The sequence below is a fragment of the Xenopus tropicalis genome, chromosome 6 (genome assembly GCF_000004195.4).
Source record: "Xenopus tropicalis strain Nigerian chromosome 6, UCB_Xtro_10.0, whole genome shotgun sequence".
In the NCBI taxonomy this organism is placed as follows: Eukaryota; Metazoa; Chordata; class Amphibia; order Anura; family Pipidae; genus Xenopus; species Xenopus tropicalis.
This window is the reverse complement of record NC_030682.2, coordinates 63,896,948-63,914,339: the sequence shown is the minus strand read 5'-3', so window position 1 is coordinate 63,914,339 and position 17,392 is coordinate 63,896,948. Positions and strand designations below refer to the sequence as shown.

The 17,392-nt window shown below is 38.0% G+C and overlaps 1 protein-coding gene across 1 annotated transcript in view; it reads right to left on the bottom strand.

Annotated features, from left to right (window-relative positions):
* aoah (acyloxyacyl hydrolase) overlaps positions 1 to 17,392 on the bottom strand; it is a 46,511-nt gene that overhangs the window by 15,525 nt on the left and 13,594 nt on the right. Inside the window, exons 6-13 of the mRNA XM_002939415.5 lie at positions 15,942 to 16,021; positions 13,540 to 13,588; positions 12,364 to 12,434; positions 10,640 to 10,688; positions 8,945 to 8,993; positions 7,455 to 7,549; positions 3,899 to 3,990; positions 1,097 to 1,179 (exon numbers count right to left, since the gene is read on the bottom strand). Coding sequence (XP_002939461.2) covers positions 1,097 to 1,179; positions 3,899 to 3,990; positions 7,455 to 7,549; positions 8,945 to 8,993; positions 10,640 to 10,688; positions 12,364 to 12,434; positions 13,540 to 13,588; positions 15,942 to 16,021 — 568 coding nt within the window. The remainder of the gene's footprint in view (positions 1 to 1,096; positions 1,180 to 3,898; positions 3,991 to 7,454; positions 7,550 to 8,944; positions 8,994 to 10,639; positions 10,689 to 12,363; positions 12,435 to 13,539; positions 13,589 to 15,941; positions 16,022 to 17,392) is intronic.

Genomic DNA, 17,392 nt, shown 5'->3' with positions numbered 1-17,392 from the left:
CAGGCCAGATATCGGTCGGCCAGGCCTCTCTGCTCTCCCCATACACGGGCCGATTAGCTGCCGAATCGGTCCAAGGGACCGAAATCGGCAGCTAAAGTCGGCCCGTGTATGGCCACCTTTAGACAGGATCTAATTATAAAGGATTTATAAGCCATCTTTACACTAGTGGTATGAATGGAATTCAATTAGAAATCAATTAGAAATTATTTGTCATTGATTGTAATGAAATTGACAACAGATAATTGCTGACTGGTTGCTATGAGTTACTTTTGTGTACTTTTGTACCTTCTATAACTGAAAGAATACCTCCAGCACCCACTTGCTTCAAAGCAAAAATGCTTTCAGTTGAACCTGTAAGGCCTCAACAAGCAGGAAAACAAGGAAACAATGCTATTTTGTTTGCCATTTTTACATAGAATTGCTTCTGACCTGGGGACCTAGGGACCTTGCGATTGTGGTACCATTAGGAGTAAAGACATAATGGGGCCCTAGGGTACAGTTTCCATGTCCTGTTGGGACCTCGTGTCCCATTGCATCATAAAAACAAAGTTGCTTGCTATGTAAAATTTATGTCAGTTTTTGAATTGTGCCTTAGTTTGGAAGTACATATGCTTTTTAATATGAATGAAATGCAATAAAACTTTCTTACTGTATCAGATAATAGTGAGAAATAAAAGTTACAGGACCACATACTGAAAATATGCTCTCTCAAATGATATTAAAGGTAAGCAAATAACACAATGCAATAAAATATTGCATTCGCTAACATATTTGCAATAGTAGATAGCAGTGAGATAAGTAGTCTAGAAGCAATAACTTGTTTACAGGTAGGCAGAGGATAGGTTGCAGCAATTTTTTGTTATTTGTACTTCAATGCAGAGGAAACTGTAAAAATGGCAACGCTTATAGGATCATACACAGTTTGTGGTTTATCTTTTGATTATGCATTTGAAATATGTGTTTATTCTTCTTAAATAAAGTATATTTGGAGGTATTTTTACTCAATAAGATACAGTTGTTTCTTGAGTGCTCAAAATAGATATTAGAGGCTTTTTAAAAATTGCATAAGAATTAAAATAAAAATAAAAAGTGTTACCGTTTTTGGCTAAATTTTGATAGTCTCTATGGTTACAAAGGTTATTCTTCCGTAACTGTAGATATATTGATTCTGTCCATCCTCTAAAGTAAACAAAAAACAGTAGTAAAATAAAATTCAGCTTTCACTTTGTCATATAATTTATGAAAAGTCAATAATAGCCCTAGAGTATTCGTGATGTTAAACAAAGTAGCACCTAATTTATGTGGATATGCATATTAGACTAACTGGACATGGGCATATTTAATTTCTGAGAAACTAACCAGTGGGAATTGTGTCCTGTAATTATCAGTAGGAAGATGTCAGCTTCTGGCACAAGAGTGTGATCCTATGAAACCATACTCATTTTCAGTTAGTTCTCCCGTGACACATGCAAGTCAAGTGCTGCCCAATAGAGGCAAAAGAGTAAAAAGTGCCAGGATCAAACACCAGATTCACACTTGATATTTATTTTGACTTATCCTGACACCTGACACTTAATTCAGACCCCCCATGAGTTTTCTTAGGAGAAAGTACCTATATATTTTAGTACTTATACAACCCGGATTCCAAAAAAGTTGGGACACTAAACAAATTGTGAATAAAAACTGAATGCAATGATGTGGAGGTGCCAACTTCTAATATTTTATTCAGAATAGAACATAAATCACGGAACAAAAGTTTAAACTGAGAAAATGTACCATTTTAAGGGAAAAATATGTTGATTCAGAATTTCATGGTGTCAACAAATCCCAAAAAAGTTGGGACAAGGCCATTTTCACCACTGTGTGGCATCTCCCCTTCTTCTTACAACACTCAACAGACGTCTGGGGACCGAGGAGACCAGTTTCTCAAGTTTAGGAATAGGAATGCTCTCCCATTCTTGTCTAATACAGGCCTCTAACTGTTCAATCGTCTTGGGCCTTCTTTGTCGCACCTTCCTCTTTATGATGTGCCAAATGTTCTCTATAGGTGAAAGATCTGGACTGCAGACTGGCCATTTCAGTACCCGGATCCTTCTCCTACGCAGCCATAATGTTGTGATTGATGCAGAATGTGGTCTGGCATTATCTTGTTGAAAAATGCAGGGTCTTCCCTGAAAGAGATGACGTCTGGATGGGAGCATATGTTGTTCTAGAACCTGAATATATTTTTCTGCATTGATGCTGCCTTTCCAGACATGCAAGCTGCTCATGCCACACGCACTCATGCAACCCCATACCATCAGAGATGCAGGCTTCTGAACTGAGCGTTGATAACAACTTGGGTTGTCCTTGTCCACTTTGGTCCGGATGACATGGCGTCCCAGATTTCCAAAAAGAACTTCGAATCGTGACTCGTCTGACCACAGAACAGTCTTCCATGTTGCCACACTCCATTTTAAATGATCCCTGGCCCAGTGAAAATGCCTGAGCTTGTGGATCTTGCTTAGAAATGGCTTCTTCTTTGCACTGTAGAGTTTCAGTTGGCAACAGTGGATGGCACGGTGGATTGTGTTCACTGACAATGGTTTCTGGAAGTATTCCTGAGCCCATTCTGTGATTTCTTTTACAGTAGCATTCCTGTTTGTGGTGCAGTGTCGTTTAGGGGCCAGAGATCACGGGCATCCAGTATAGTTTTACGGCCTTGACCCTTACGCACAGAGATTGTTCCAGATTCTCTGAATCTTCGGATGATGTTATGCACAGTTGATGATGATAAAAGCAAAATCTTTGCAATTTTTCACTGGGTAACACCTTTCTGATATTGCTCCACTATCTTTCTGCGCAACATTGTGGGAATTGGTGATCCTCTACCCATCTTGGCTTCTGAGAGACACTGCCACTCTGAGAAGCTCTTTTTATACCCAATCATGTTGCCAATTGACCTAATTAGTGTTATTTGGTCTTCCAGCTCTTCGTTATGCTCAAATTTACTTTTTCCAGCCTCTTATTGCTACTTGTCCCAACTTTTTTGGGATTTGTTGACACCATGAAATTCTGAATCAACATATTTTTCCCTTAAAATTGTACATTTTCTCAGTTTAAACTTTTGTTCCGTGATTTATGTTCTATTCTGAATAAAATATTAGAAGTTGGCACCTCCACATCATTGCGTTCAGTTTTTATTCACAATTTGTTGAGTGTCCCAACTTTTTTGGAATCCGGTTTGTATATAGGAGCAGTTAGCAGTCTCCCTTGCAGAAATCAGCATCCTATAGAAGCAGCCTTCAGTGGTTCAATGTTAAGAGTAACTAAAACTGGCACTAATTAAAATCATTACAGGTATGGGATCCCTTATCCGGAAACCCATTATCCAGAAAGTTCCAAATTACGGAAAGGCCATCTCCCATAGACCCCATTATAAGCAAATAATTCTAATTTTTAAAAAGGATTTCCTTTTTTTCTGTAATAATAAAACAGTACCTTGTACTTGATCCCAACTAAGATCTAATTTATCCTTATTGGAGGCAAAACAATCCTATTGGGTTTGTTCAATATTTAAATGATTTTTAGCAGACTTAAGTTATGGAGATCCCTTATCCGGGAAACCCCAGGTCCCGAGCATTCTGGAAAACAGGTCCCATACCTGTACTTTGCTATTGATCCAGATCTTTACTGTGTGCAATAGCATATCATACGACACCAGAGCTTCTCACTTTTCACTCACTCACATTTCTAGTACAATTGTAAATGAAAAGAATGGACTGCTATATGAAATAGATACTGTATTTATGGAATCACATTATAACATTTACCATATTTAACTTTCAAGCTGTTTTTTATGTAAAGAATAACAGTATTATTGTACAGGTCAATATTATCCACGCAGCCATATTCTTACCCAATTGTGGAGTTCTGATATCCAGTGTACATGGAGAGCTGAGGCCAGTCAAATTCATTGGAAATGGCTACTGGTAAGTTGGAAAATGTTTGCTAAATGTAAAAAATATGAATTACAACAATTAAATATCAAAAGACAACAACAACAACAAAAAAGTGAGCAATATAGATTGCTTCATGTGTAGCCTTTTATAGATGGGGTTTGCAAAATGCCAGGAATTTCTGTTCCACTGTAGTCAACTGACGGCATATTTCAGTGACAAGCTGCAATATGTGAGGCTTATTGCATGGATTCTCTGATTTAAACCAGACCAGCTGAAATTAAAACAGACTTTAAGGGGTCGTTCACCTTTTGTATGATGTAGAAAGCACTATTCCAAGACAATTTGCATTTGGTCTTCATTTGTTTGTTCATTTTATTTGTGGTCTTAATTTTTTAACTTTTTGTTTAGAAGCTTTCCAGTTTTGAATTTCAGCAGTTATCTGGTTGCTAGGGCTTAAATTAGCTTAGCAACCAGGGAGTGGTTAGAATGAGAGACTGGTATATGAATAGGAGAGGACCTGAACAGAAAAAAAGCAATAGAAAGTAACAATAATATTGTAGCCTCATGGAGCAATAGTTTTTTTGGCTGCTGGGGTTAGTGACCCCCATATGAATGTTGGAAAGGGTCGGAAGAAGAAGGCAACTGAAGACCAATTGAAAAGTTGCTTTGAACTGGCCATTAAGTTAACTTGAAAGTGACCACCCCTTTAAATAGCAGGCTTGGTGTCCTTTGGCTTCACTTACATCATTCTGAGTAAGATCTGTTCAATACTTGAACTAGGACTTGGAATTACTTGCTATGGTGCTTTTTTTAAAGCCTTAAAAAAGCCACATATTGTTATGAACACAAAGTCGACATTCAAATACTGGAGGTTGTGCACATCTAGAACTATCAAAAACTCCATTGTATACACCCCCCTCCCACTCACTATGCATGGAAATCACCCACACTTTATACAGGACAGTATTTCTTCTTGGTTTTACAGCAGTGATATGTGCTTTTAGCTCTTTTGGAAGATATTTCTTGCAGCACACAAAAGCCTACAACTGCAACAAAGCAGCTAGCACATTTGCAGGGAAAAATGGACTTTGGCATATTGTTAATATACAGATGAGAGCTGGAAGGCATTGACATGGTCACTGGCCTGCCTTTGAATTGTTCATTCCTCCCACTGAGTGCCCTGTGGCTGAAAGTCTGTCTTGAAAGAGACAACTAGACTAATACAACCCTTTGTGGCAAAAAGAACATTTTGTTTTCAATTGTGCCTTTAACCAATAGAGTACTGGCTAGCATTGGATTTGTGCTATGTGTTGCCAGACAACACATGCTGTCGCATAAATCAAAGACAAACCCAGATACTTGACAGACTTCTCCAGAAATATTATGATCTACAGAAGTAAAAAATATTTTTAAACAAACTAACATAATATCTATTTTGAGTAAATGTTTGCATTTTTTGCAATTAAAGGGACAGTATACTCCTCTTTTAACATTAGTTCAATAAATACAGCTTCTGATAAACATACTTTTTGTTTATGGTTTTATCTGTGCTTTTTGTTATTTCTTTCCCTCAATAGGATAAAAACCTAAACAGAAAACCTTGCACTTTCCTTACAAGATGATTTAAGGGCATGATACCCTCTTTTCAACATGAGGTCAATAAACAGGGCTGAACATATTGTTTGCCTATTATTGTAATCACAAAGTTCTAGGTAGTCTTTTAAGTTTTTAGGAGTCAGAAATGTAATGTTTACCCTGTTTAGTGGAAGAAATAACAAATAAGTACCCTTTTAATTCAAGTAATAAGCTAAAAAAACTGTTTCTGCATAAGCCGGATTCATTGAACTAATGTCTAGAAAATACTCTTAAACATACTGGTACCGATCGCTACTGTCAGTCTAAGAGAGTCCAGCTCAGTTTCCCTAATTTGAAAAACCAGGTAGGGAGATTTGACCCGGAAAGCCCTTCTGAAAACCAGACTGTCAAAGGTCAAAACTGGGCAGGTGGCAACCCTAAGTAGGAAGCAGGAAGTGAGAATTTGTGTTGAGCAACTGAGGCTTTGTCAAAGGCAGGTTGTGGAGGCAAAATAGATATTTTGGTGCCGAAAAAATAAACTTTAATTTGTTAATTTGCTTATGGAAAAATTGGAAAAATTGGCCTGTGCTGTTGAAAACCCTGCTGTGAATAAAACACAGGTACATACAGTATTTGCATACAACTACACTGGATGTCACTATCTCCTTCTTGAAAAAGAAGGAAAAAATTACCTTTTTGCCATTTGAATGAACCCCTGCAGTATAGACATTTCTTCAAAATGAATATAATTATTTTAAACCATGCTTAATATTTAAATGCATTTCCTACTGTACAATTTATAGAAATCATGAAGAGAAATAACAAAATAAGTATTTATTATTAGTATTTTCTCTCAAATGCATTTACATATTGGGCCCGATTCACTAAAGTCCGAAATAAGGAGTGCTATTTATAGCATGCGTTAAAAATCTTATCACTTCTTATTTTTCGCTCGATTCACTAAAAGGACACTTGTCATAATTAAGAAGCGATGTTCTTGGCGTTATTTATCTTGCGACAACATATTTTCAAGCAACGTGCTGCGTAATATGTTGTGCGCTGCGTAATATATTGCTTGAAAATATGTCGTCGCAAGATAAATAACGCCAAGAACATCGCTTCTTAATTATGACAAGTGTCCTTTTAGTGAATCGAGCGAAAAATAAGAAGTGATAAGATTTTTAACGCATGCTATAAATAGCACTCCTTATTTTGGACTTTAGTGAATCAGGCCCATTGTCTCTTAAGGGGCAGCTATATGAAAGATTGAACCGGACAATCCATAGGATAAGGCCCCACGAGGCAGATTGTCAGCCTGCATATAAGTGCAGGCTGACAATCCACCAGAACTCTTGAAAAATCTTCTAATTGTGCGTACACCCAGCAGGCACATGCAGCCCATATTCGCCAACAAATGCGAGACTTGCCATTTGCTGGCAAATATCGGTTACTTGTACCTGCACCGCGGCAGGTGGAAGCTTCTCACTAGCAGTACAATCCGGGCCTGGCAGAAATACAGAAAAATACAGAAATCTTTATGCTTTATTCACCAGTAAACTCTTCCAGTAGACATGTGGGCATTCATTCTGATTACAAGAAAGGAGGTTTCATCTTAGGGTTTTTTCACGGTGAGAGCAGTGAAATTGTGGAATTCTGTTACAAAAGCAATTATACTGGCTGAGTTTTTAGAAAGTGAAAAATCAATACAATCAGTACAAGTTGAGCAAGGGACTAGTTCAACTTCCCTCTTAAAGTTACATAGTTACATTGGGTTGAAAAACTACCAGACCAAATTGGCTTGGACAGTCTAACCTAACTGAAGTGTCCCTTTTGTTGCCCACCTGTGTACTTGCACTACAATCACATCCATTTTTTAAAATATTTTTGTTCTCTTTACTGAAACATATAAAACCTAAGATCTGATAAAGATGTTCTCACCTCAGACATGTTAATTGCTGTTAGCCATTCAGGGGGTATATGGAAGTGGGCAGCAGCTGAATCCCCCAGTACCATAATTCCCCTTGAGTCTGTGCCTGTAAAGTGACCAAATAATGATTATTATTATTTTTCTTTATATAGGGCCAATAACATTTTGCAGAGGTTATACACCATTCACATCCCTTCACTTTCAGAGGACCAAAAATGCACATAAATCATGGCAAAAGTTAATATATCAGTCCCTTAATAACTTCTATTGATTATATACATGCATATAAATTCAATTTTAAGAATAAAAGTGGCAGAACTGGGCCAACAGATACTGGCACCCAGCTTTACCCCACCCCTTCCATAAAAGCACTACCTGAACTGCCAAACTTTGGAAAGATCAGTTTGTTTGGCAACCTTACAAAATGAGCAGATCTTTCCATGTATTGCTAGCTCTAAGCAGTGTCTTTTATCAAAGAAGAAGGGGAAATGTTCCTCAGGGGTGTGGAAAACTTGGACCTGATATGTTGAGACTTGAAGAAAATAAAATTTTTGGATATGAGCAGTGTCTTACTGAGAAGTATGAGACTTTTGAAAACACATTTTGAAATTGCACATATTTTAGCGGTTCACTGGACTCATACATACCAGGGCCCCAAGCAGTAACAGGGTGTATATCCTTACACCTCTACATATAAGATAAGTGAAACTCAAATTTTCCTTAATGTCCTGTTAATGCCAGTATCTATGTGAGGTAACTAAATTGCAAGATGTGGGCAGTTATTATTATTCACTCCAAAGACTCCCCCCTTCGTCTGACATCAGTGTATAGTGGCATTCTAAAAACAATGAGAATTTAAAATACAGTAAAACCCCCAATTTTTAATTTCCCAGGGGATGTCATCAAATGGTATAAATTCCAGGAAAAGTGAAATGCGGGAAAAATAAAACACAGCTTTCCCTGAAGAAATTCCAGGACAACATAAAATCTGTTTACTTCCAATACTAGAACAGTTGCCTTTAATTTAAAGGTGGTAACCTTGTTGGTATGGGCACCACCCCGGCATTGGGCATGTTGTAATTCACACTATCAGTCCATCTGCTGTAATAGTTTCCTCAGTAGTATGACTTACAGTAGTTTGACCACATTTGCCAACAGTAACCCATTGAGTTCCAACACATGTGCAGTAGTGTAAAACTTGCCATGTTGTCTCTACTGTGCATGCACAAAGAAGAATCTAAGCAAGGGAGGCCTGGGACACCAGTAGAAAGGCAACTTAATGGTAGAGCAGCTCTTAGTTTTCCTTCATGGCCTGGTGCTAATTTCTCTGAACAGGAGCACTGGCCTGGGGAAAAAAGTTATTCATTATACTGTGTGGTGCTTAAGCTTTACATGTTATTTAAAGCACTAGTAATCAAAACCAGCAGGATTTTGCAATAAAAAATGGTTTATATTACTAAATTTAAGATTATTTTTTAAAACCTAAAAACAAAATAATCACCATCGCAGAATTTTTTCTCATAAGGAATTTTATCTTCTGGATCAAAACCCTAGAAGAAAACAAATGAGAAGACAAAAAAATGAGACATACAGCAAGTGGGGCAAGAGATTAACATATCTTTTCATTCAGCCCAATGGATTTTGCAAACTTTTTTTATCTGTGATGTGTGTACAGACACTCCTTCAGACGAATGTGACCGATCAAGGTTTGCAGCAAATGTATTCATTACAACAGAAACCAGGATGACTTGCAGCTCTGTATTTTGGCCTCAAATCACACTGTACCCATCCTCAGCCCGATAGGCACATGCACATGTCTGCTGTGTGCTAAAGTGGACATCCAGATCCCCAGGTCCCAACCTAAAAAATATGGTGCTGACTGTGCAGTAGTGCAGACATATTCTCAAATTGTTTCCCCTTACACTCATTAAATAAGGATTTTGGAGGACAGAATGACCAAGAGTTCTGAGACTGAATGATTTTATTTTCTACTCAGGATAAGCTTTCTTTTATCATTGGTGGTCTCTTAAAGGACATGTAAAGCCTACATTTGCCTACAATGTATATCAGTTTGGCACATCTCCCCCACCCAAATGGCACCATTTGTACTGCATATATCCCCTCCGCTTGCCAGCACCATCACATTTTCCTAAAGCAAATAGCAGCTTTCACCCGGTGGCCATTTTTACTCTGATACATAATCGGTTACATTTAAATCTGAAAACAGCCTACACACACACAAACCCTTATTCAGCATACATTTCATCAAGAATACAGGCTCACACAGGCACAACTGTCTCTGATAAAAGTTCTGCTTTGTTTGAGCACTGTAATGGTAGAGCTGAGCTCAGGAGAAACAATTTGAAGCGGACAGCTAGAGCTGAGTTTCTATTGCAACCAGCAATGCCATCTCTCCACTGGCTGCTAGACTGGGGCCTGATTAGTAATCTGAGTTTAGAACAACTGAGCATGCCCACAAGCCAACAGCCAAAGCAAATTCCTGAGGGAGGGGGATGAGTGGGTAACAGGAGGAGAAGGAAATCTAAGTGATTAAGGGGATGTTGCAGCCTTACTATTAACCTCTGGACAACCAGTGTGGCAGGTATTGAAAGATTTCAAAGATGCTGTTCACTGATTACATTTTTGTGTGTGGGGTTTACATGTCCTTTAAGGTGCCCATACACTATAAGATCCGCTCGCTTGGCGATGTCGCCAAGCGAGCGGATCTTCACTCGATATCCCCACCTACGGGTGGGCGATATCGGGTAGCAAGGGACTTAAAAAAAAAATAATCCGATCGTTTGGCCCTGGGGGGATTACATTTGAGCTTATGGGGCAGTCGGATCGGGGACCGCACAAACGAGCCGATGCAGTCCCCGATCCGACTGGATTTTCTAACCTGGCCGATCAAGATCTGGCAATTTCAGGCCAGATATCGGTCGGCCAGGCCGCTCTGTTCTGCCCATACATGGGCCGATTAGCTGCCGAATCGGTCCAAGGGACCAATATCGGCAGCTATAGTCGGCCCGTGTATGGGGGCCTTTAGACATCCACAACGGGGTCACTTCCAAACATGGAATTGAATGCAATGCCATTTCGTGTTTCCATTTACACGTGTGGCTATATAGTACTGTAATGCGCATACCCACCAAAATGAATCCTTACATTTTCAGTTTAGGAACATATTGAAACATACCCAAATTCCATTACAATTTGAATCTCGAATCAAATCCCAATCTTCTGGTCTAAAGTAGGATAAATAATAAAAGACAATGATTATACCAAATAAGATTGCAGCTCCTAATAAATATTTTTTTTTGCAATTGTTGTACAGAAACGCATACATGTATATAAAGTATTTTCAATAGTTGCCATTACTAGCCCTTTAAAGGGGTGCTAACTTTCATTATATTATATAGTTACATATAGTTACATAGGGTTGAAAAAAGACCAGTGTCCATCAAGTTCAACCCATTATGTTAAGGAATTACCTAGTCATAGTATTTTTTTTCAAATGATATTCTGTTCAGACTTTATGAATTATTTGCCTTTTCAGCTTTCAGACCCCAGCAGCCACAAAACCATTTCTCCGTGGGTATAAAAATGTATTGGTATTGTTACTTTTTATTATTTATCTTTCTGTTTAGACTTTTGTTATTTATATTCCAGTCAATCCACTTCCTGGTTGCTAGGGTAAATTGGACCTTAGCAACTAGACAGATGCTAAAATTCCTGACTGGAGAGCTGATTAGAAACAAAATACCTTGAATTTATTCAAAAACCATACAAAATACAATAAAGGCCAGTTGCAAATAGTCACAGAATATCACACTAAAACTTCATTTAGAAAGGCAAACAAACACTAAACAGCATGTTTATGAAAGTTTTAATTCATCTTCATCATAATATACAGTATCAAGCAGTGGTAAGTCTGAAGCAACTGGACTGAAACATTTTCACCAGTTATTCAAGTCACTAAAAAGCCACTCCTTTTTTCTAATTTGACTGGATGCCCCTCCCATCCATTGGAAGGATCTTCTATTGAATACAATATCAGCTACTGACAGTTTGTTGTAAATTTTTAGAGTAGGTCCTGTAACTCTGACTCCTCTAAAGGTTGCCATACACGTAGCAATAACAATCTTTCCTACTACCATTGGTCGCAGGAAAGATCATTTGTTCTTTCCCTCCATTGACGTTCAGGGCTGAATCTTCAGATATGGAGGTAGAAATAAATGACTGAAAAGACTGCTGATACCAGGGGCATAACTACAAAGGAAGCAGACCCTGTGGTTGCAGGGGGGCCCGGGAGTGTAGGGGGCCCAATAAGGTTTTAATAGTGAGCAATTACAATGTATCTTGTTAGAAACGGTCAACTTAGTAATGTTTTGGGACCCTAAATTGAATTTGCAGTTGGCCCAATAGCTTATAGTTACACCAGGAACCACTAATTGCTAGCTGCTAATGTACATCTAATGATCTTTGCCTAGAAAGAGTCACACAAGTTTATATAGACTGTAACTGTGTTTTACTACTTTGACACATAACACTTTTCACTCTTGAAACATGTTAAATATAAGGTATAATTCAATGTGCACATATGAATCTGCTATTGCTGTTTTTGTTACTAGAATCTCATGTATGAAGTTTTATGTTGAATCTGTTATTGTATTTGTCTGCTAGTTAATTGTACCTTAATGGGGCACACTGCAACATTGACTGTAGGCAGCTACTTGTATGTGTGTTTCTCTACATTCCAAAAGGCACAATATACTTCCTTTAGCAATTGTAACATATGGCTGCTGATAATTCCAGATATGGCTAATTCTGTTTAAAAATAGGTGGATGTGAATTGTGTGTTGCTGTTTTATGCAAGCCAATGCGTTTTATGTTGAATAATAGCAAAAAAAAACTTTATACCTTCGACCCGGATAAAAAGAATTGTCTGTATCATTACAGTCTCTTCCTCTCCAATGATATCCTCTTAAAGACTGTAAATAAACAAAGTTTGACATTAGTCAGGTAGTTGTGCTATTTCATTCTTAACTCATGGATCCTGAACTGACCTTAAGATCTTGAAATATTTACCCACCCCCCAGAGCTTAGTACAGGCATGGGGCCTGATATCCAGCATGTTTGGGACCTGGAGTTTTCCACATTAGGGTTCTTTCTATAATCTGGATTACCATACTTTTGGGGGGGGGGGGGTGATTTATCAACGTTCAAATTTGAATTTTGTTATAAAAACTGCAAAAAATGTCTGCAAAAAACCCAAACACTTGAATGTAAAACTTTGGTATCTAAAAGCTTACAAGTTTATGTAGAAGGGGTTGTCCTAGGCAAAGTCAAGCCATATTTTCAATTTGATATTTTGAGTTTTTTTCGAGTTTGTAAACTCAAATTCAAGATATTCGAGGTTTTTTATTCAAGAAAGTTTTCCATATTAATAAATTAGCAAGCATTTGAATTTGATTAAAATGCCAGTTTATTTGAATTAGAAAAGAAATCTCAAATTTAAAAATTAATAAATAAGCCCATAAATCTACTAAAATCATTTAAACATTAAATAAAGCCAATAGGATTGCTTTGCTTCCAATAAGGATTCATTATATCTTAGTTGACAAAAAGTATGTGATTTATTATTAAGAGAAAAAGTAAATCATAAATAAAAAATACTCTCCTTTTATTTACTAATATAGCAGCTAAACTGCAGTAGTGCAGTTGCAGATAGCAACCAATTAACAGTTTTGCATAGTTTACTATAAGCTCATAAATAAAATCAGAAAGCTGTTTGGTTGCTATGTGTAACTGCAATGGTGCCGTTTAGTACTCATGTTAGTTATAACCCCATATATATGTTAGTTATATAAGCCCAAAATAATTTTTGTTATTGATATGTCTGTTTGTGAACATACTATATATGTATATGTAAACATGACCATCAACTGATTTTCACAGACCAAGAGAAACTTGTTAGAAAAAGGTAACTAGAGGGAAAAACCTTTAAAAGTTCAGCTATAAGTAACCAAGCCCCTTGTGACCTGCTTTGTCTGCCTCAACTCAGTGATTGCTTTATACATACCAGAATTTACTTACTGGAAAGACACTGAAGTTATCTTGGTCAATATCTAGCATGGGTAATGATCTGTGAAAATATAACAAAAACATATATATAAAAACATGAAATATTAGAATTACATTAAGGGGCACATTTACTTACTCACGAACTGGCCGAATGCGTCCGATTGCGTTTTTTTTGTAATGATCGGTATTTGGCGATTTTTCGGAAAATTGTCGCGACTTTTTCGTTGCCATTCCGAATGTTGCGCAAAATCAGGAGATTTTTTTGTAGCGTTACTACTTGCGCGAAAAGTCGCGACTTTTTCGTAGCCTTCACGCCGAGTACGAAAGATTCAGATTCATTCAAGCTTCAGTATGGTGACTTTTCTTGGGCCAGGTTGGAGCTGCAGGGTGCCATTGAGTCCTATGGGAGGCTTCCAAAATCATGCAAAGTCTGAAAGTTTCGCCCACCGCTTACGAGCGCTGAATACGAAAAAGTCGCGACAAGATACGAGCGCATCGTAATGGCTACGAAAAACTCGCTTTTTTTCACGCAAATCGTATTGGTAACGAAAAAGTCACGACAATTTCCGAAAAGTCGTAAAGGCGCTGAAAAAATCGCAAAAAATACAAAAAAGTCGCAAAATGTTCGTTTTCCAATCGGAATTTTTCCAATTTGGATTCGTGGGTTAGTAAATGTGCCCCTAAGTGTAGTATCATTTAATAAGTATATCTATGAATTAGAGTCTCATAATAAGATACCTCTCAATGCAAAAATAATGATACCATTTTAAAACGCTCTAAGACACAGAAAGCTAATTAGCTATTTCTAGTACAAGATGCTATTAAAGGACATTAGTTTCTCTGAGATATTTCTGGTTGTCCAGAGGTTAATAGTAAGGCTGCCACATCCCTTTAATCACTTAGATTTCCTTCTCCTCCTCAAACTCACTTGCTCCCTCCCTTTAGGAATTTACTTTGTCTGTTGGCTCCTGGGCATGCTCAGTAGTTCTCAGCTCAGATTATTAAACACGCCCCCCAGTCTAGCAGCCAATGAAGAGAGGACATTGCCGGTTCACATAGAAACTCAGCTCAGGTTGTCTTTTTTTTGGTGTTTTTCTCCTAACCTCCTCTCCTGAGTTAAGCTTAACCATTACAGAGCTTGTTATCAAAGGAAGTGATAAAATGTATGCTGAATAAGGGTCTGTCTGTTTGTATGCTGTTTGCAGATTTTAATGTAACTGATGATGTGTCAGAGAGAAAATGGCTGTTGGGTAAAAGCTTCTATTTGTGTTAGGAAATCGTGGTGGCAAACGGAGGGGATATATCCAGTATAAATTATGTCATTTGGGTGGGGGAGACGTGCCCAACTTATTTACATGGTAGGAAAATGTAGGGTTTACATGTCCTTTAATCGTGAGGTTGCATGCTGGCACTTCCAGTTACATTTTTGAAAACACCAAATTTTTTTTTTGGACACTCAAAAATTCCTTTGACATTTGGAATTTCAAAAGAGTCTTCCATTCATTCACATTGGTAAGAAGGGGGAAACATAGGAGTAAAAAGTTCTGGAATGCTCACCTACTGCTGCCATCACCATAAACTAACCTTATGCCTTTATTCATTTGAATTCATGGTTTATATGACCCACAACAACACCCTGACAACAGTGCTTAGCTTCTTACAGCTTCTATGTGTTTCCTGTTACAAATGGCAGTGCAGCACAATCATTAAAATAGGCAACTGAGCAGTGTTGTCAGGATAGTGATCTAGAATGAACCACCAGAGGTTTTTTGTACCAACGTACCCTTTGAATATATATTTGTTCACCTTAGATAAAGTGCCAAGTGAGTTACATTTATATATGTTACATAGGCACCTATGGAAACATTATATTGACTCAGTTTAGAGTTTTATAATCACATAAACAAATATATTAAATCAACTTAGAAGATACTTCAAATTGTAGGTGTTTACGGGATTATTCCTAGCCCCATCTTCATTATTTAAGGCATATTAAGTTAAAATTACAAGGCATTAAGAGATTCTTTTTCTAAAATGTTAATCTTCTAATACAAGCACAAATTATAAAACATTTGAATTTTTTATCTATTCTGCAGAAAATTTGATTTATCCTAAGGCTTCCATTAAACTTGAAACTGAGGCATGCAAAGTACAAAATACAAATCAAATCACATAATCATAAGAAGGAACCAATTTTATCTTTAGTACCTAAATGCCAGACTAAATTTGTGCTTGTTAACATACAAGCATCAGAATCTATTGAGAACATTTCACACCATTCTGAGCAATCACAATTCCAACATGGCTCATGTCACTTGTCAGATAAGAAACTGATGTGCTTTGCATTGGTGTGGAAGTTATCAGGATAATGCAGACAATATATAGTTTTGTGCTGTGTTAGTGCTGACACTTACGATTTTGTTTCACAAAGCCCTTTCAGAAGTGGCTGGTTACAGATCTTCCTGAGATATAGTGAAAGAAATTCTGTGTTTCTCTGAAAACCAAAATATTTTATCAATAAACTATAATATTTTTAAGTATGTTTGGTACTTTTAAGTAGGTTGAGTATGTTTGTCTCACATTACAAAGAGAAGGGGTGCTAAGGAGAGCAAACTAGAGCCCCTTTGAACCCATACACTTTCACACTTGTGTCCCTGCTGATGGTACATACTTATCCACTTTGCAGCTGGGACTGTATTCAGAATAAGGCTTCAAAGTAAGGGAAACTTGCAATAAGTGGGTGAGCATACCTCCCAACAACAGAGGGACAAAAATATGTGACGCAGGTAGTGTGGCAATTTTTTTTGGCCACGCCTGCTTTGTGACCACGCCCCCACACGTCACACCCACGTTATATGCCCCAGATGTGCCAGTATAATCACTTAATAAAAAGAATAAAGGACATATTAACTTCAAACGTGCCAGTATGACTACATTAAATTGATAAAGGGCATATTAACCCCAGACATGCCAGTAAAATTACTAAATGAAACTGATAAAGGACATATCAACTTCAGACATGCCAACAGTGCATTTTCCAAAGTTATAAACAGGGCCAATTCCAGTGGTACATAAATCTATGTTATTTCCTTCCATTCTTAATCAGTTGAAAGCAAAACAATATTAATGTATCACTAGAATTTCTAGCCATATTAACAAGGCCAGCCTAAGGTTTCCAGACTTATAAGGGCCCCTTTTAAATGTCTGCTATATTTTATGAACGGATCAGTGATACCTCTGTCTTCTCCTGCATGCTGTGTTCTGCCAGAGATTCCCAGGAGTGAGAGATATATGTTAGGGGTGGAAAGGTGAAACTGCCCAGCACACAAATAAAGGGCAGCAGCCTCTTCTGCCTGATAAAAGACAGAGCGCACCCTCAGCCCCTGACCCCATGACCAGAAGCAAGGAGAGGAATGCACGCCAATGCCGATAGTCGACCCTTGCCTGTCACAAATGCTCCTCCCAGGACAATTAAACATCAAGGTAAACCTGTGAGCTTGAGGTAGCAGGGGAGATTCAAGAGTTAAGGGGCGGGCTTTATTCCCCCAGAGCAGAGCAGGCACAGCAATCAATGAAATGGCAATTCTGAGAAGCGGGGTATCTAACAATGAATCTGGGACAGCGGGCAGTGCTATAAATATCGGGACTGTCCCGCTGAAAGCGGGACGGTTGGGAGGTATGAGAACTGGGCTCCCTATTGCATCCTGCCCCCAAGTACTCTGGGCTTGTGCATAATGAATAACACACATGTGTCATCCACATTTCTGGCTGCTTGTGTCCTGCCCCATACTATTTGTAGCAGCTAAGTTCTATATGCCTCAGCCTCGCTGTCTCAGTGACAATAATTTTTCACCATGCACCTTCA